Here is a 19,919-nt window from a genome sequence, read left to right as displayed (position 1 = left end):
CTCACTGGAAATCTAAAAATATGCCGGTCAGAAAGAAGCTTACAAGTATTTAGCCTAATAACATAATGTTTGTTCAGTTCACATCTATATTGTCCCAAGAATTAACTTTTCAGTGAGGCAGCACAAAAACAGCATTAAAAGAAAGGACAAGACAGAAAAGAATAAAATATTGATGAGATAAAAGCAAGGGAAACGGTACAAATAAGAGTAGAGATAACCATTGAGGTGGATTTAGTACTTTAGTTGTTTTGTAGATAAACTGTATGTGTTATGATCTGCAGTGTAAGAAAGCCAAAACTAAAGGCACAAAATACAGCAATGGCTACATTTACATTGACATTTTTTACATTTTACAGTTAATTTACTCCATTTTACTAACATGACAGAATTGGACTCAAAGATAGAAGCTTTCCCAGGACAATTAGGATTTTTGCTGTGATCATAGCTTCTACTGTTATATATACCGTATACGATTCTTCTTTTAAACCTGCATTTTGTTTTATTTACTCCCCCTAATCATCTATCCCCCTCCACTCTTACTAGCTCTCTACTTTCTCCTCTCCTCTCCTCTCTTACATCATCTGGGGTGGAGGAGGAAGGATTAAGCGCCTCAGCTGCTGGTCTCCCAGCTCACATGAGCCCAACAGATTAAACCGCTTCCAATTCTCAAATACTCGCAACGCTGCTCCCACTAACTGGCTAGCTGACTTGCCATATGATTATGGATATATTGTGATGCGTGTGTATGTTGCTTGTGTGTATCTGAATATAAAAGCAGATAGTGTCGGCTTGTATAAGAGAAATGTTAAGATTTATTGTCTGGCAAAGATCTTCCCCCGAGTTATGGTATAATATTTTTTTCTGTTTTGTGTATTCTTACATAGGAATATCTTGTTCCACCACCCCCTCCCTGTAATATATCAGATTGAATTAAAAGGGATTGTGAAAACGTCAAAACAAAGTCATGGCTAGACCTGTCAAAAATATGATTGGGTTTTGATTTATTTGAAAGAAAATGCCTTTTAGAACCTCTTTTGCAGAAAATAATTGGACATGTCAAGTATTAGAACAAGCTTTTACCAGCAAGAGATTATCATGATCCATGAGGACGTCTGTGCTTTCAATTGAGCAGAACATAATGAGATTTTACTTCAGCAAGTAAATCAGCGCAAGATTGGAAAGAAAAATCTATTAGATAAAGATGTTGCTCATTAACGCACTGATGTTGCAGCATCTCGTTTGGTTTACTTTACTCCAAGAAAAGGAGCTTTTATTATGTAGCCACTCTGCCAGAGTCTTAATACAGGCCCTCTCTCTTAATGCATATAGAAAAGCAGCTGCAGGACCGTAAAACATTCTCATAAACCGTTTGCCAACCAGATGTGAAATATATAGGCTCCCTCTATTCGTGTGCTAGTAAAGCTGATTTCTTTTATCATCACCAATGCTTATGAAATCAGTTATGTACGAGTGTGAAATGGCAGCTGAGATGACAGTCGGTGAGAGAGATGGGACTGTTTTACGTCTATCATGTCCCCGGAGAGAATGTTTGACCTTCAAACCAACAGGAAGACAACAAGGAGGGAATGATTTCCTGTCCATCATCTCCGGTGGAAGGGAGTAATGCTCCTGTGTGACCTGTTACAAATACCATACTGTCCTCTGGGTGTATATACTGTATATATACACCCATATATATACACACAACCACACACACACACACACTCAGGAGAAAGTGAGAGTGTCAGTGACCACATACGGTCCTGTAAAGAGGAACAAATAACACATCAGAGAAGAAAAGATTTGAATGGAATCATCCATCTATTACACTTGTTTGCTTGAGCAGCTGAAGTTCTTTTAACTGATTAAAGTACCTCATTAAGTGGATCGGCAGATGCCAAGCACTGATCCAAGTACCTATTACATTAGTAATAAATGCCTTGACGCCAGTACAGCATGAAATGAAAAGGTTGTGTTTACTCATCATACATCAATGAAACACTGTGGCACTAAACACTCTTAGCCTTTGGTGCACAAAACGCTACGTGTCAACAAGCTGAAATTTTGAAATGAGATGTTACAGTGCATTATACTCCTTTGACTCGTGCAATATACTCCTTTGCTTTGCCGTGGCTGTGCGTCTCTCTTAAATTGATCCGAGGGATACTGTGTTCGTTACGGCAGCAAAAAATATACTGAAGCAATTAAAGTAACAGAGTAAAAAATAAAAATATTAAGTATAAAAATGCACAGTATGTACAATGAAATAGTATAGTATTAAATTAACTAACTAAACAGTCGTGCAAAGATTAACCAACAGCAAACAAACAACAGTGTAGTGGTGTTATAGTTGTGTGGATGATCTGGCCGGAGGGGATTTATTATAAAGTCTTATTGCAGTTGGCAGGAATGTTCTCCTGTATCTGTCCTTGTGACAGCGGAGCTGGATGAGTCTGTTGGAGAAAAGTGCTCCGCTGTCCCTGCAGTAGGTGGTCAAAAGCAGGAATCATGAATTTTTAAACTTAAATCTCATTCATTTCAAACGGAGGATTACTGTTGTCCCACTTTTCTCCTGCCTTTTGTTTGCTGTCACGTCCAAATGATTGTGAGAGGCTTCCCTCCTATCTAGTGAGATGACGGTAACTCGAGAAATGTTCAAACATATTATCACCTTCAAACATGCTGTTCTCTGTGGTGAGAAAATTGAGAGAGAGAGAGAGAGAGAGAGATAGAGTGGAGAATCAGTGCAGTCTTTTGAAGCTTTCTGTGGCCGCCGCCGTCTTTTCAGTAGGATAACAAAGGAAGAGATGATGTCCTTGTGTATGTGGGATCGAGACTCAACCCCACCTGAAAGCATCAGAGAATGCAGTTATGCACTTAATAACCTAGCAAGACACGTTTCAGAAAGACACCCTAATTTGTCTTTGTTTTTTTTGTACAATTCGATTTTTATTATTAAAAAAACTAAAACGTACTCTTTCACCAGTGCGGTTTTTCTCTCTCTTCCTCGATGTGCTCCGGGTGTGCCTGTGTTTTTATGCTAGCATTGTTTCATCACTGAGGTTAAATAAAGAATGTAGAATAGGAAGGGAGGATTTTGCTCGAGAATTCCAGTTGAATTCCACAAGAGTGAGCGTTGTGTGCTATGCTGCTGATCCATTTCTGTACAAATGAGTGGTTACTGAGCCAAAACCGGCCTCAACTTTCAACATTGAACTACAGCGCAGTAGGTTAGATGTGGCTAGTCTTGAGTCAGTGACCTTGGTTCTACTACTGTTCTCCTCTGCCTAAATAGCGAAGCAGAATGACGTAAACAAACACGTGGACCTCTTGATTCACCTCAATAGATTTGTACTAATTCAAGGCTTCCTACAGCGCCTTTAAAAGATAACCGTACTGTAATATGGCTCAAGTACTTCACACACATTAACAGGCGTAATGTCACTTTTTTTAAACATTTCTGTTGCCTGTGTTCCATGAGCAGAAAGCTTGGTGACTCAGAGTACAGTGTTTTGTCTATAGGGATTGGAAGGCAGAATGTTAAACAGGAGCCCACAGCTACTGCTGTCAAAAAATACAGGGCTCAGACCACATTGTTGTCAAGAATGCAACTGCAACTCTGTGTGTGTGGTACTGACAACTATGCACACTCGTCAGCTTGCCTGCATCCATGGACAAATGTGTTTCAAATGAAGGAGATGTACTGAAAACTCTGACCTTTAGCAGCTAAACCTGGCATATGTGAGGTCATATAATGCCTGCTTTAGATATGAGAAACAGCCATTGTTTTATACTAATATTTGTGGTGTTTTTAATCCTAATATAGCTTAAATCCCACACTTCTTCATATCTGCTGGAAACAGAAGAAAACGGAGCCATTTCACCCAGTCCGACATTGATCTTTCAGTAATTGAGCTCTTTGCTACGTTGTTGTTTTATGTTTATGTTTCATGCAGTGGTTTGTGTGGGATTGATATTCAGTTTTTCATTTTCTGTTGCTCCAGGCTGCATTCTGGGTGGTTTTCTGCAGTATTGTTCTTGCCTTGTTTCAAGCACTCGAACGATTAACCCAAGTCAGGCGTAATGGCCCGCAGGTGACAGTAGTTACAATATGAAAATGTTAAAATGAAATACTAAAAGGTGTTGCTAATTACTAAAGCCATTTTTGCTCCTTCATTTCACATTCCACCTCCATGAGTTGAACTTTGAAGGCCATGTTGGCCGTGGGACCAATTCATTTCTGCACACACACACTTGTAAATGCTGCAAGCACAACCTGAAAGGTCTGTATTATGGATTCAAAAGAAATCTTCTTTTCAAGAGGGCAGTTTAATCCTAAAACACCCACACATTTTATGGCAGTTTTAAATGGCATTGGCATCATCGCAAGGCGAGTAAAATTCTTATCTCCCAAATAAAAGAGGCGAATTAATCGTTTGTTTACTTTCCACTATCTCCCAGCCTGTCGTGATGTAAACAGACATCCTGTCAGTTCAGCCATTGTTCTGAGGACGTTGTTTATGAGACTGTGTGTGCTGCCAGATGCTGCATTGTAATTGAAAGGAAACCGTCTGGCCTCTCCTTCCTCCTCCTGCTGCTGCTGCTGGCACTTCAGGAACGTTAGCTCTAAGTGGAACTTTACTGGCTCATTTATTTATACAGTCTTTTGTTAGTTCCCTCTGCTTCTCCACATATTCTCTCTTTATGACACTCTATTTCACTCAACTTAATCCCGACGTTGAATGTGCAATTTGTAAAAGGATTTTCTGATTTCTTTTGCATCGAGTGGTCCCATTATTGGTCTAATTTCACACCTAGACTGAAGAGCGGAGCTTTTGAGCGGTGGGATCGTTAGAGCTCTGAGAGGAACAGAGTGGTGCAATGTTGCAACTGCAAGATATTGAGTATATTTAGTTTTTTTCACTTAACCTGTGATACAATACTTAAGATTTCATTTTTGGTTTCCTCAATGGTGGTCAATCAAGTACAAAATATGTCTTGAAATAGTTTAGCTCATTGTTTAGTCTATCATGTTCAGCATGTTAACATACTAACATTTGCTAACAAGCACTAAAACAAAGTATAAGACGGGATGCAAATAGCAGTCTCTGGTGTCAAAGTCAGACACTTTGTATATCCAAACTTCCTGCTACGAGGTGTTAACGGGTCCATACTACTTCCTCCTTTGCTTTGAAGAGAGGACTGTCATTGTTTGCATGGCTACAAGATGTCAAGAACAGATTGAGTGATTCATGATTTTTCGAGAATATTCGCAGAATCATTTCATTTCAGACCTTTCAAAAGGTGACACACCACTTTTAGAGTAACAAAATTTCTAACACTCATAGCAATAACAAAAGTTGATCCGAGTCAAATTGTAACTAATCCATGACCTTCAAGCTGAATCTATCCGCCTGTAGCTCCAAGAAGTGGGCCAAGCAGCTGGTGGACAGTGAGACAGAAAGAAAAGCTTTAGGCACCCAGGTGGAGGTGTTGAAGGCTCCCCTCCAGGGTGCAGAGCAGCATATTGCCTGCCAGTTAGGAATAGGTGGGTGAGCTCTCTACCAGGCTGGAGACAGAGACCAAAGAGAACAAGTCTCAGGGGAAACACCACCAAGCTTCACGAAAAAAAAAAGGAGCTTGAGACGAGCTGAGTCAGCAGTTGCAGCAACAAAAAGACTTCCATCAGCAGCAACTTGAGGCAGAAAAAGAGCCTCACGCTAAAATAAGGTGAATGAGGATCAAGATCTAACCCAAGTCTCTGACAAAAATGAGGCACTCAGTTGAGTCAAGAGTCCGCCACTTCCTCGGTTTGAGGAAGAAGAACAAGGAGAGTAGAGAGAAGGAGTCCACATCCACCTAAGGCTCCTACGCCTCAGTCGCTTGAGGCTTCGTGTTCCTCCGTGTATCAGTGTTAGTTTCCTCCGAGTGCTTCAACTTCCTCCCACACTTTAGAGGCGTGAAGCTCAGTTGAATCGGACACACTAAATTGCCCCAATTGGCTTTGAAAGACTTAATAAAAACATTTCAAAATAAAATGTTTATGTGGCTGTATTTTGTAGTAGTGATAAAGCTAAGTGGTATTACACGCAACACTGAAGGATTGATGTTTAAGGACAGCAGGATTGTTGGAGACAAAAACAAGTTTAGTTTGGTCTTTACTGGGTTTATGTGTTTTCGAGCCATAGAGCCTCTCTTTAGTGAGATTTAAATCAATGGGTGTAACTTGAATAACCCCCTATAGCTCACTATCCGTTTTATTTGAGTGTATGAATTGTGTCAAACTATGTTCCACAAAAAGCAGTAAAGAAACAAAATAATTTGGTTGTAATAATAAAAAAAAGAATTCCCACATGCACACTCACTCAGACACCCTTGAAGATGGAGACCACCACTGCCGTCTGTGCAGTTACCATGGCGATATTGAGCCATTTCTTCCTCCTCAACCCTGAGTGGCGGAATGGCAAGTGGTGAGGGACAAAGGTGAGACGGTGGTCACGGAGAGAAAATACACAAGTTGGACGTGAGGATTGTATTGGAGTGAGACACACACACACTGACCTTCCATCATCTCTGTAACGACGAGGCAGCAGTGCCATTCAGGGTCAATTAACGACAAAGGCATCCCTCTGTTGTGTCACACTAGTCATTGTATCACTGCTACCTTGTCATATATGACTCATGGATGAACAGCAGGCGTGAGTGGAAAGAATGACAAACAAAACAATGATGTGGTGCCTCCTCTTAGTGATCACTGTTATCTTAAAAATCCTGTTAAATCCGGAGTGGTGCCTAAAATATTGCCTCTGGCTCGATCGAGCCTTTTCAAATTACACATTGTCATTTTATCCTTTTGTTAAAATAAAAAAACATTGGTAATAGCAGCTTTAAGTATTTTAATACTTATATCACTGATCAAGTGACCCAGGAGCTTTCTTAGTCTGTACATTTGTGTATCAGCTTAACTCGGTGTGTGTGTGTGTGTGTGTGTGCGTGCGTGTGTGTGTGTGTGTGTGTGTGCGTGCGTGCGTGCGCGCGTGCGCGTTTGTGCACGTGCGCTGCCCACCTGTCTGTATGTGATTCTTGTAAGGCGGCTCACTTTCTCTGACAGCAGTCCTTTTGTGTCTACATTGTCCTGAGCTGCTGCAGGTAATTTGCCCACCTATTGTCACCTTCCACACTCCCAGGAACTATAATTCAGCTCTAACCAAGCGAGAACAGTACAGCTCTGTCGAACGCCGCTTCAGTCAGAGTGACACAACTCCGGGAGTGAAGGACGGGTGGAGCGTGTAATGGTTTGGGGGCTTGTTACACCGTGCTGCGACTGGGAAGACTGGGCCTGTGAGTGGAGATACAAAGGGTGGTATGAAGCTACGGTTTAGGCAGATGTTGTCTGCAGTTAGATGTTTGGAAAAATATATATAAATAAATGTCTTCACTGGTTGAGTTACAGCATGTCACTGCATGTCATTGTGAAGTAATGTGAGAGTTTGTGATTGCTGACTTACAGGTGCTGCACTAAGACTTCGCAATGCTTTGACATACAGCACTTCATCTTACAGTAAAGCTGAACGAGTATAACATATTTGACAGCTGGCTGTGTTACTGCTGCTGTCAAGGGGAAAAAGAAAAGAAAATGCCAGTTTATTTGATGTTCTTTTTCTTTTTTTGCCTGACTTTGTACTTGCATGTGTTGGGCCCATTAAACCCCATCTGAAATAATTCTATTAAGTTTATTGCTATTTTATGCAAAACACATGTATTTTAGTAGGTATAGACTTGTGGGAGGCAGCAAGAATGCATCCAATGGCAACACTGTGGTGTAGAAGAGTGATCGCAGTGTATTCCTGCCGGTGTTACAGTTAGCTATGGCAGAGATCGGTGAGTGGCTCTGGCTGCTTGAAGGCCGACTCGCACCAAACCACCCCGAGCATTCGACTGCCTCGGTGCATTCAGCCAGAGGCTGCAGCCTGTCCAACAGGAGTAGCAATAAGACCCCGTTGACTAGGTTAATGTTGGAGGCGACGCGACCGGCCAAGGACAAGAGTCAAGGAGTTTGGTTGTGTTTTGTCAGCAGCAGGGGCTGACGTTTTGGAACAAGGCCTGGGTTTGGGTTAGGTTTGGGTTTGGCTCTGGTTTGTGGATGGAAATTAGCTGAAGTAGTGACCAGAGGTGGAACCGGAGCCAGGGTGCTCTTCGTGTTTTTGTCTGGAGCAGCCATGTTTGAGAGTGGGTATGGGCTGTGGTCAGGGGATGAAATGGAAATGTACTAACTTCCCTCATTCCAGTCTTATATTCTACCTTGGTGGACTGGCAAAACTGGCAAAACTGGCAACTACTGCTTGCTCTGTCTGACAGTATGCATTCCTAATAAGCTGCACGTCCATTCACTCTTAATTTTAACAGCTGGACCATGAGCAAGCAGACAATAAATGCAAACCACAAGAGAGATGTCTAACAGGAGGTAATGGGCCACTAAGGGATTACGTGGTTTTGAAGGCGGAGATGTTGCAACCACTACACCTTCTCTGGGATTTCACAGCTCTTTAAGTAGACCTGTCTCAGAATTATAATAACACATTTTCCATTTTGGGTGACATTAATGTCCCTTCGCTGTAACTCTAGTGTTTGGAGTTTGTTTGAAAAAGATACAAATATAGCAGTAACTCAGAAGAGACTTGGCCTGAATGAGCTATAAAGACAACAACACACTACACAGTGATGATCATGTGCACTGAGTGTATGCCTATGATATGTGCCAGCATGTGGTTAATTTGAAAGGTGGAGGGAATTCTACTTTTCTTTCAACTGTCATGTTATTTCTTCTTGTGTTTTAATAGGGAAAGGCAGCAAGAACAAACCCATACAATTGACAATTGACAAAATGACACAATGGAGTTGGGAATACATTTAGTGGCATTGTGCACTGTGTAACCTACTTTTACTGTGGCAAAGGGGTAAAATAATATGCAGTTCCATTATTATGGTATGATATGAGCTGAATATTTGCATTTCTGTGACAGCCGTCAGTTTGAAGGCTTTCATCCTCGGACTTAATTTGTCTTTCTCTCCCCCCCCTTTAGAAAGCAGCGTTCACGAGGGAAGCAACGACAACGATGGCAGCATCTGTGGCAGCGACTCCGCCTTCTACAAACAGAGTGAAGGTGAGAGATGTGCTGATGAACGAGCAGAGTTTTTGTCGGAGTGCAGACGGGTAATTTTCAGCCACAATTACAGCGTAATCGACATTATCGTTTCCACTTTACAGTCGTTTCTCGCCTGCTGAGTTAGCAAAATTGATTTTTTTTTTCTGCATTTCTCCCCTTTCCCATTTTCTGAAAAGATTGAGCTGTTATCTTTATTGCTCATTAATTGTTGCCTTAACATATAGAGACCATTCTGTAAAGGGCATGTGTGTAAGGGAGGGAGTGAATTGAAACACAGAGCAATGGTTCTTGTTTGATCATTAAACTACACAATGTTAATATTCTCACACACACACACACACACATAAATCAACAAGATACACATAAATCCACAAGATACACAGACATGCCGCCTCGAACAAATGCACACACGCGCAAATAAAATGATAGCCTCCTACACGCATGCACATGACACATGCCATTTACTGTGCAAACACAGCCCTTCATACACAAATACAAAAGGCAAACAACCACATTAGCTCCGATCTAATGATGACGCTTATTTCAATTGTTTGCCAGTAATAATGAGTTGTTCATGCAATGAGATATACAATTTAGTTAGTGGCAGATCTTGGGAAGCCCACAAACAGTGTGTGTGTGTGTGTGGGTGTGTGTGTGTGTGTGTGTGTGTGTGGTGGATCTGTGTTTCCATTAAACTGTGCTGTTCAAATGGACATGTTATACTACGTTGCATTGTTTTGCATTGTTATAAAGTACAAAAATTGATGCAGCAGAACCAGAGATCTTTTCTATTCCACATGTTCTCCTTCCTTGTCAAAACCTGCCACCGACATTACCCATAATGCAACTCGACCGCCAACAGTCTGATCAGAGATTAAAGGGAGCGGCAGGAATGTGTGTTAAGGGGATGAAGAGGTTGTTACGCTGGTGAAATGTTTATGTGAGGCTCATGTGTGTGATATCAGGACACAGTATGGCAGAGACGCTCACAGTCGCCCTGCGTGTTGCTGAGGAGGCTATAGAGGAGGCCATCGCTAAGGCAGAGGAGTTCAGTGACAGCTTGGTGAGACACCGCTCTGTTTCTTCTTCCTTTCTTTTTCTCTCCGTCTCCCTCCTCTATTTTCCATTTCCTCCTATTGTCTATCCCCGCTTTCTCTGTCATGGCCTCTTGCATCTCTGTTTTCACTATCAGCGGGATGCAGTCATGATTTTTGTCTTCACAAACTCCGCTGGTTATTCAGTCACTTTGAACCAAATATGTGTGTGTGTGTGTGTGTGTGTGTGTGTGTGTGTGTGTGTGTGTGTGCGTGTGTGTGTGCACGCAGGAGAAGCAGAATGAGGCTCGGTATCTGCAGGACCACAAAGAGGAGCTCATAGAGGAACTTGCCACAACAATTGTACAAAAGGTAGGTTGAGTATGTTTTTATTTGTTTGTTTATTTTTCCCTTGTATGTGAAAGAGTAGTTAACCTTATTCAAACGTAAATAAACACTAGACAATGTAATACTTCAAGCTAGGTCCAACCTCTGTCTTCATTTTGCCAATTTGACTGACAATATAATGTTTAATAAAACGATTTGTATTAATATAACATTTTGTTAGAGAGAGGGCACAGGAACACAAAGAATTAAAGTTCCTTTCTTCTTCTGACGTTGAGGTCGCAGGACCATTTGAGTAAAGGACGTCTTTGTATTTGATATCCTTGTTTGAATTAAGATTCAAATGACAACCGCTTTAATTTTATTCGAGTATTGTAATTTGCTTACACAAAGTAAAGTTTGCAGTTGTGTGATTGCTTTCCAATTCTAATTAACATTGGTTGGCCATCAAGTCTTTAAAGGTGAAATTAAAAAAATTTAACATTTCAGTTTCGCTTTGAGGATGCCGGTGCATAATATTACATGTGAAATATTTTTAAAGTTTCATTATAGCAAATTATTCATGCCTAAGTGTAGATGTAAAATGCTCTTATGGAATTGCCTTTTTATTTTCCAATTTGCAATTATTGTTGTTATTTCTTATTTTAACAAAGTTTGCTTTATTCTTACATACCTCACAGCTTTCTCACTGATTCTAATTTCGCTTTAAATTTCACTTTCTTCTTCTCCCTCCTTTCCTTCTCAGATCATCCAGAGGAGGAAGCGTTCAGAAATGCAGACAGAGTATGACTTTGTCTGGGCTCAGTCTTTGATCCAGCCCAGTGAACTCCCCTCTCCGTCTCAGCCCCAAGCTGCTTCCATAGGACCACAGGACCCCCTCAAAACCTCCTACTCTCTCTGGGTCAGCCTCTGCCACCACTCAAACTCTAAAAAGAACAAAAAACAAATACCGTCCATATCCGTTGAAGTCAAAACAAAAGTGCCCCGTCGTGTCGGTGGGTGTAGACACTGTTGGCCAGAAGCATTTGTTCTTCTATCGTGCACCATGTCTTTAAAGAACGGTGGTTTGGTGTTCTCACTTCATCTCACAGCAACATACGGTATAATCTTCCTCTGTCTGTGTTCTGGTATGTGTTCCACTAGGGTGGACCGGCCGCCGTCTCTGATTGTTTGCCAGCTTTAAAAGACACAGGAATGTTGTGTTTGGCAGAAAATCACTGTAACTTTTTAGTAGCACCGGTCACATGTGGTGACGATTTGGGCAAATTAAGCTTTGTATTGTGATCTCTTTCTTTTCCCGATGTCGTGTGTGGATCTTGTAGCTGTTGCATTGAAAGCCAGTGGTGAGGGGCTTGACTCGCATGAAATGTTGCATGTTTCATTCTTAAATGAATCCATAATATTTTGCAGTATTAATGTACTCTCTAAAAAACGCCATAATGTGTAAATTAATGGATTCATATTCCAACTAAACACATGTAAACATTAAAGCAACTAATTTAGAGGATTGCTTGCACAGTTTTTTGCTCTTTGAATTTCATCAAAGAGAGTATTTCACCATTTTCCTCGAGATTGATAGAAACCAACAAGCAACAAAATAGACCCCTATCTGCATGGCTAATAGCTCTTTTTCCATAGTTTGAAGAGTTAACAGTGCATTGTCCTGCATTTTAAGTGGGCAAAAGCAAAGCATTAGAAACATTGCAATGCGATTTGAACCAAATATGAGCCAATCCTGATTGATACCAGAGTGAACCAAGAGACAATCCAAAGACAGTTTACCTGTTTCACTAAATGTTCCAGGTTTGAGAAAAGAACACCCAGGTTACAGGAACACACACACACAGAGAAATTGCACACATAGTAACACAAATCTGCAATATATGCACACCTGGCAGTGGTTTGTGCTACTAGTAGGCAGGGATTCGTGGAGATTTGTCATCGTCCCGTGTGAGAGCAAAGCATCAAAGCTGCGCTCCCCTGACATTGCCGTTCTGTTTCCCACTGTTTCACTCAGCGAAGATCAAAGTCCCGCGAAATACGAGGGGATCCCCCTCAGCTGCTCTGCCCGCCATGGGACGGGCTCTGTTTATCAGCTCTCTGCAAACACACTCACTAATACTCTATGCACGCAAATGCACACTAAAATCTGTGCTGCCTTAACATGGATCCTTTGGGTAATCTTAATAGTGCACCCTACCCACTGTAAGAACTGATAGTTTCTTCTCTGATTCTTCTGTCCCCGATTAGACAGCTCAGTCTATACTTCAACTGTACCTGCATCAGTCCTTTCACGTGATGATAAATCAAGATCAAGACTGAATGTTCAGCAATAAGATTTGAGTGTGTTTGTGCACCTGAATCAGGTTTAAACCCCCTCTATATTGCTCCTTTCATTCTCAGTGGAGCAGCCTCTTGAACTACATCATAGTGACATCCAAAGTACAAAGTAACTTAAATTAGTCCCTTGCCAATGAGAGGACTGGCGAAATATCTTTTTATTATTTTTTTCTCTCATTATAAAGACATTTTATGATCATGCATTAACAAACACACACAGACACATGCATACATACATAAAGAGAGACTTGCAGAGCCTCTGCTGTCTGCCTTGTGATTTAGTTGTTTTCTAGCTCCATCTGCTGATCAGATTGCTGACTCACAGCACACAGTTGAACAAAATTGATAGGAAGTAGACTAGCCAGATTGGCCAAGTGATCTCCTATCTATTATGTAATTACTATATATGGATATCATACAGAATATGTGACAGTTTGTGGACACTGTGCTGTTGCCTCTGTCAAAGCAGTAATAAAACATCTGAAGCACCTGCTCAGACTCAAGTAAACAATGGCCCAAAATTTCCAGAGCTGTCAAACATCTTCCTCATTGAAGTTTCTTTGAGAAAGATAATGATTTGCCATTACTGTGGATTCAGCAGAGGTGGGAGTCTGAGTCTAAACGCTATATATTTCATTCATGACAGCATTTTGTTTTATGCGTGTGCTTGCAGCGGTCACGGTCAGCGTTCTCCCTCACCAGTGACGACTCCCCGGAGAAGGGTCCAGAGGAGGAGGAGGGGGCCGGGGCAGGCGGTGGCTTGCAGGAGTACGCGTCTCTGAAGAGGGAGGGCAAGGCCACGTCCCTACCTACCTGGAAGAGTGTCGACCGCCTGGACAACTCCAGTAAACATCACACTCACAGACTCTGTTTAATGTCAGTTAGCGAGTCAGTTTTCCTTTGAGTCCTCCTTTTTCCAGATGCAGATGAAATTGTGTGTCCTATTTGATCTTCACAATGCATTGATTCAAGCAGTTTCTGCTAATATCTTAATGATGCAGTGCATAATAGGGGGAAATATTGGAAGACAGCACCACCATGTCCTTTTTAAATGTATACAACTTGCTCACTTGTCATCCATAATGCCTTTATGGAATTTAACTGTAAAGTATTTTAACTCATGCCCATATAAATAATCATCTGGCACCGTAAGGGGTGTGATGATAAAGTTGTATCAGAATGGGAATGTTTACTTGTTGACTCCTTTATTGATTTTTTTTGTGATAATGGAAATATAAATCATGATTGGGTTGTATTTACTGTTTCACTACAATTTCTAAAAGTCATACTGACCTGATTAAGCTAGTTATGCTGCAGCCAAACACTCACCCTGATGGCTTAGAAGGGAAAAATAAATGTCAGTGTATAGGCTATTTTGGCAAAACCTGACTAAATACACTTCTTCTGCTGTTGCCACTGTGACTAATAGAGGTTGAGGTCACAGAGCCTATCCAAAATGTACCGGTGGAAACAAGAGTTAGTTTCTCTAAACTTCCTGCTGTCTGTCCATGTTCTCCAGGTGCATCCTCAATGCTCCAGAGCCCAGACGGTAACTGGATCGCTCTGCACAGCTCTCAGCTGTCTCGGCCCAGCCTGCTAACCAAGAGGAAGAGCCTGGTGTTCAGTGTGTTGGAAAAGGAGTCCGGGGTCGTGTCGGCTTACGACGAGATGGGATCCGATTCCGAGGAGAACGACGAAGGCGGCTGGGGTGCAGCGCTGCGACAGTTCCGGTGCAAGCTGTCCGATGAGACTTACTACACGGACTCGCAGCACGACCCGGAGTGGACGTACACCCAGCACCTTCCCATCACCTCGCCGTCCTCTGGCCAGTACACCAACACAGAGACTCTCAACTCAGACTCTGAGGCCTCATCCGTGCTGTCGGCATGTCCTCGCAAACCGCCTCACAACCTGCTGAGGAGGAAAGGGCCGCCGGACACACACCTGCACCCTCATCACCAGCCGCTCTACCACCAACACCTTCACCAGAACTTCTCTGCCTACCCACTCCACTCAGAGGCACTGGACGTCAACTTTAACCCCAAGGTGAGAAACTTTTGATTGTCTTATGTAAATAATGTGTGTTATATAATTAGATGCAATGAATTTGCTCTGAACATGTGACTCAGTCTGTGTCTCATTATGTAGCAGGTTGAACATTAAGTAAAAGTACCAATACTACAATGTAAAAATACACAATTACAAGTAACATCGTGTTCAAAATCCTTCTGGAAACTACAGAAGCAAAATGTACTAAGTTATCCTTTTTTCCTTGGCTTCTTTGACCGAAATGTTATAAGATAATGACATTATATTCTTAATGACGAAATCATGTTTTATTCCCTTTTATATACAGTTTGTTTAGTCCAATGATTCTGCTCCACAAATCTGTTTAAAGTATGATAAAATAACTTTTTTCTGATCTTTGCTCTTTTACAGTACAGTATTTCCCACTGAAATGTTGTCAATTAGAAGTATAAAGTAGCATGAAAATACTCAAGTATGAGTACCTCATAGCTGCACTTGAGTAAAAGTACTTGTCTGTTCCCAGGTGATGGGAGACAGCAGCGAGGCTGAGGAGAGGCAGAGCGATCCGGTCAGAAGATCACGGCGACGCAGGAAAAGCAAGAGAGAGTCGTCTACAGAGCAGAGCAAACCCGGAGGCCAGAGCTACACACAGTCAATCTACCCATTAGCGCAGGTAAGACTTCTCCCCTGCAGTAGTGTTAGGAACTAACTTGAAATTCCCACCAGGGAGAAATGTAGTGTAAAACATTGTTTCCCCGAGGCAGATGTGTTATGTGCTGCAGTTCAGGCTCTTTAATCTGTTCAGCACTTCGATAGTTGCTTTTTTTAAGTGATGAGGATTTGATAAATGCTTACAGAGTTTGTATTTATGTCCCTTTGTCTCCCCATAAAAGGAGAACAGTGGTTGTCTACTCAATGCCCTTCTCAAGAGGGGTTTAAGTCAGGAAGAGTCCGTACCTGACACTATGCCAGTGGCCACAGCTGCAACAGACGCCTTCGAATTAGATGCCATGACACCCGAGCCAGAGGACTTGGACACAGTGGCCCCAAATTCACTGGCCCCCAGCCCTTCAAAGCCCCAGTCTCTGGCTCCGGGGTCCCAGCACTCGCCCAGCAGCTCAGGGCCAGGAGACCCTCTGGAAGAGGAGCTACGATCCAGACTCAGCCAGCTCGTCAGCCGCGCCAAAAGCAAAGACAGCAGCTCATCTGAGGAGGAGTGCACAAAGCGGCCCGCGGACAAACAGACGGATAAAGAGAGCGACGGACAGAGAGAGAAGACAAGGCCAAAAGACACTGAAAGAGAAAGGCAGAAGGGAAGCGACAGATTAAGAGACAGGACCAGCGGTAAGGAAATAGAGAAAGCAATTGAAACAGTGGAACAAGTGAACGGACAAGAGGTGAAAAGAAGTGAGAGACTAATAAAGAGTCCTTCAGTGAGAGAGGAAGGAAGAGTTAGGGAGAGGAGGTTAGAGATGGGAGTGGAGTGTTTGGAAGAGAGTGCAGATGACCAGGAGCAAAAGAGAGGAGATAAGAGAGAGCCGCACAGGCAAAGTAAGAGACAACATAAAAGAGATGTGAAGAAAGAGACGGGACAGAAAGGGGGAGCAAGATGGAGTGGATCCAGCACAAGTTCCCCTGCTGTTACACCTTCTTCCCAGGAGGGGGTGCTCTCAGACAACCAGGTAAGGAGAATAGCAGCAATTACAGTAGATTAGTATCCACCACTCATCTTCTGCTTTTGGTGCTGTCTCTCTGCCTTTTGATACATTTATTTTTCTTTCTTTCTCACCCTCGAAAAAACTCTTCGTCCTCCCATCTTCCTCTTCCTTTATTTATATGACAATCACTGCGTCCCTCATCCTGTGTTTTCCCTCTTTCTCTGTGCTTCCCTCTTTTTTTGGCTGGTCCGTGTGTTTCTTTGTGTGCGTGTGTGTGTGTCAGGAGGGACAGAATGATTTGGAGCAACAGCAGAGGCTTCAGTTGCTCTCCTCTCTCTTACAGCAGGTGAGATATTGGCTAGAAAGCAAAAGGATTCTGTGGTGTCTTGTGCAGGATGCCATGCTTGAGAACATACAACTGTAATTAAACCTCCATCTTACCATACATACAAACATCACACACACACACACACACACACACACACACACACACACACACACACACACACACACACACATCTATGATTAGGTTGAATGTCCCTGTTGCTGGTGGTGTATTTTTTCTTATTTCTACAGGTTAGAAAGCTCCAGGCCTTTGCAGTGCAGCTAAAGTAGCCGGTAGAAAATGTTGCAGCTGTCTAGACATAGAGTAAAATGGTAACATTTTAGGTGTTCGGCCTTCTAAATCCTGTGTTTTGCAGTGGTTTTCAAGAGTCATACTGGAAGACATCCATCACAGAAGAGCTGCAAATATCTTTCTTTTTTATTAATAAAAGCCTCAAAAGGTCAGAATACAAAACAGCCACAGGCCCAGCTGTGTTTTGTGTGAGAAGCAACACTGCGCTGTTGCTATAGTTATCACTTTCTTCATGTGCGTGTTTAACCATAGATGAAGCAGACAAAGGCAGGCGGACTTAAAGTTTACTACAGTAAATTGTAAACACAATCCTGAAATGCATCGAGCAGGAGTACATTACATTACATTACAGTCACTTAGCAGACGCTTTTATCCAAAGCGACTTACAATTCAGAGTCTATCACATTTCTACACCGTAGGCACAGCTACGGGAGCAATTTTGGGGTTAAGTGTCTTGCTCAAGGACACATCGACATGCGACTAGCGGAGCCGGAGTTCGAACCGCCAACCCTCTGATTGAAAGACGGCCCTGCTATCCACTTAACCACAATTGCCCCCTATATCCTATAAATGGATGTCAGTAAATTATAAGCTCCTACTAAAACACTTCAAATGTAGTGAACAGTGTTACGATAAATCCATGTATCGAACAAATAAAAATGACATCCTTTTAAAAAAAGGTTTAAAAGTCCCTTAAAAAGATAAACGTAGCAACTCCCAAAATCAACGTTAATGACATTCATAATTATATGAATAGACAAATTGCATCATGTTACAAATTTGAAGCAGGTTCTGTGACTGTAGTGTGTCCATACTAGAAAAAGAACAACATAAACTAAACACAAAGATGTAAGTACACTGAATCTGCGTGGTTTAGCTGAGTGTGCTGTTAATGTCCACCGTTGTCTAGAAATACACTGCACAAAGAAAATAGATGAGCTAAATGCTTTCCCCTTGGGAATTTAGATTGACAGTGACTTTCCAAAGTTACAGTTTCAATGACGTGCTATTATTTTCCTGTAATAATTGTACATTGACTACTAGCTTGTATACTAACTACAAAACATGTGAAGTATGACAAAGTGTATACAGTACTTCCTCAATGCTGTAGGTGCATTATTATGAAATTGGGACATAATTAAAGTCTAGACATAAAAGAAATCTGAAATGTACCACATTTCATAAACGTGATGTAGAATGTACCATCCCTTATGTTAAAAGCAGTGTTTTAGTATTGATATTTCCACATAGTAAATCCAGGCCATTCATGAGATTACCACACAGGCAGGTCGATAGGCCTGTAAAATACACACACTTGGACAGGCACTTACGCGCTCGCTACCTGTCCTATCTGACCTATCTGAGGCGTGTGGGTCGATGTTGGTCATTAGCCGGGCTCATTATAAGGGCTCCTGTGAGTAATGTTTATCTTTTATAATGTGCATGACACATTTAGTGTGATCTATTTCTGCTGATTCTTTCAGCTCCCTTTTAAAACGGCCAGGACGGCTCAGTTTGATGTGAATAAAGGAAAACGTGGCGATGACTATGATATTTGTTGCTTTTTATGCAAAATAGAAATGTACACTACGTAGTTTCTAATCCTGCCCCTGATTACGGATATTTCCAAAAGCTACATTTTGTGTTGCGATATCAGTGTTCGACATTTTAATATTTCTAGGACTGATGACATGTTTAATCTTGTGTTCGGACTGTTAGTGGTTTGTGACTGCGTTTACGTTTGGATCACTGAGTGAATCATGAATGGTTCTCAGGAATCTCGCAGGATCATTTGAGACATTTTAGTCCTGGACACACCACTTTGAGAGAGAGATAACTTCGAACAGCGACGACAGTCAGAACACTGATCGCGATAACGAAAGATGAGACTAAAAATGAAACTGACCTCTGTGCATGTCACACTTAAATCCACACCCAATGCAAGTGTGTGTGCATGTATGCTTGCCTGTCTCTCTCTCTTTCTCTCTCCCTCCCTCCCTCTCATGTTTACACACACACAGAGACAGGTGCACATCCTGGAAGGTGTTAAAATGATAGGTAGTTTGAAAGTGAGGGTTCTTGATGTGTTTGAATGTCCAAAGTTTCTGAAGTATTTGACTTGGCAGCACATTTTCTTTATAGAAATAATGCAGAGGTCCATAACAAGTTGTAAATGTAGAACTTAAGGTGGTCTTCAAAATATTTTAGGCGGTTTTCTTGTTAATCTACCAAAAAGCTGTCCCAAATGACCTGACGTCACCCTAGTTATATTTTCTTTACTTGCATTACATTTCTTTATCTTGATATGGAACCAAACTACGTTTATCTTTCTACATCAAGTATCAGTGTGACTTCTATGTCAGACTATTTGATGATGGCCTGCTTCTTTGGCGAGGATGAGAACATCAGACTCTTACCAACCATCTGTTTTTTTCTCCATCAACCAACCCAAGTCAATATCTCAGACCATCCATCCCGGCTTCTCAAGTGTTTTTAAGATCACTGAATAGTGATTTTCTTTTTTTTAAGATGAGAGCTTTGGTTTGCTCCCTCTCATCTCCCACCCAATACTGTATCTCGTCCCTGCCTCTCCTGTCGCCACCTAAAACTCTTCCTTTCACACTGCCTGTCTGGCTGAGAGAGGGATCAATACGCCTCCGATCCCACTGATCAAAGCTTCAGCCAGTGATTCATTCATTATTGAATTACA

The 19,919-nt window shown here is 41.9% G+C and overlaps 1 protein-coding gene across 7 annotated transcripts in view; it reads left to right on the top strand.

Annotated features, from left to right (window-relative positions):
* The window catches only part of myripb (myosin VIIA and Rab interacting protein b), a 95,591-nt gene that overhangs the window by 69,558 nt on the left and 6,114 nt on the right, over positions 1-19,919 (top strand). For 4 of the 7 annotated variants that reach the window (XM_031849809.1, XM_031849808.1, XM_031849806.1 and 1 more), the window contains exons 5-13: positions 9,084-9,164; positions 10,133-10,230; positions 10,493-10,573; positions 11,292-11,447; positions 13,560-13,731; positions 14,406-14,932; positions 15,438-15,587; positions 15,808-16,596; positions 16,856-16,918. In XM_031849809.1, coding sequence (XP_031705669.1) covers positions 9,084-9,164; positions 10,133-10,230; positions 10,493-10,573; positions 11,292-11,447; positions 13,560-13,731; positions 14,406-14,932; positions 15,438-15,587; positions 15,808-16,596; positions 16,856-16,918 — 2,117 coding nt within the window. The remainder of the gene's footprint in view (positions 1-9,083; positions 9,165-10,132; positions 10,231-10,492; positions 10,574-11,291; positions 11,448-13,559; positions 13,732-14,405; positions 14,933-15,437; positions 15,588-15,807; positions 16,597-16,855; positions 16,919-19,919) is intronic. The other 3 variants (XM_031849812.1, XM_031849811.1, XM_031849810.1) reach the window with 1 other exon arrangement.

Source organism: Anarrhichthys ocellatus, unplaced genomic scaffold (genome assembly GCF_004355925.1).
Source record: "Anarrhichthys ocellatus isolate YVR2014 unplaced genomic scaffold, GSC_Weel_1.0 scaffold10, whole genome shotgun sequence".
NCBI lineage: Eukaryota > Metazoa > Chordata > Actinopteri > Perciformes > Anarhichadidae > Anarrhichthys > Anarrhichthys ocellatus.
This window is presented reverse-complemented; position numbering and strand designations above follow the sequence as displayed.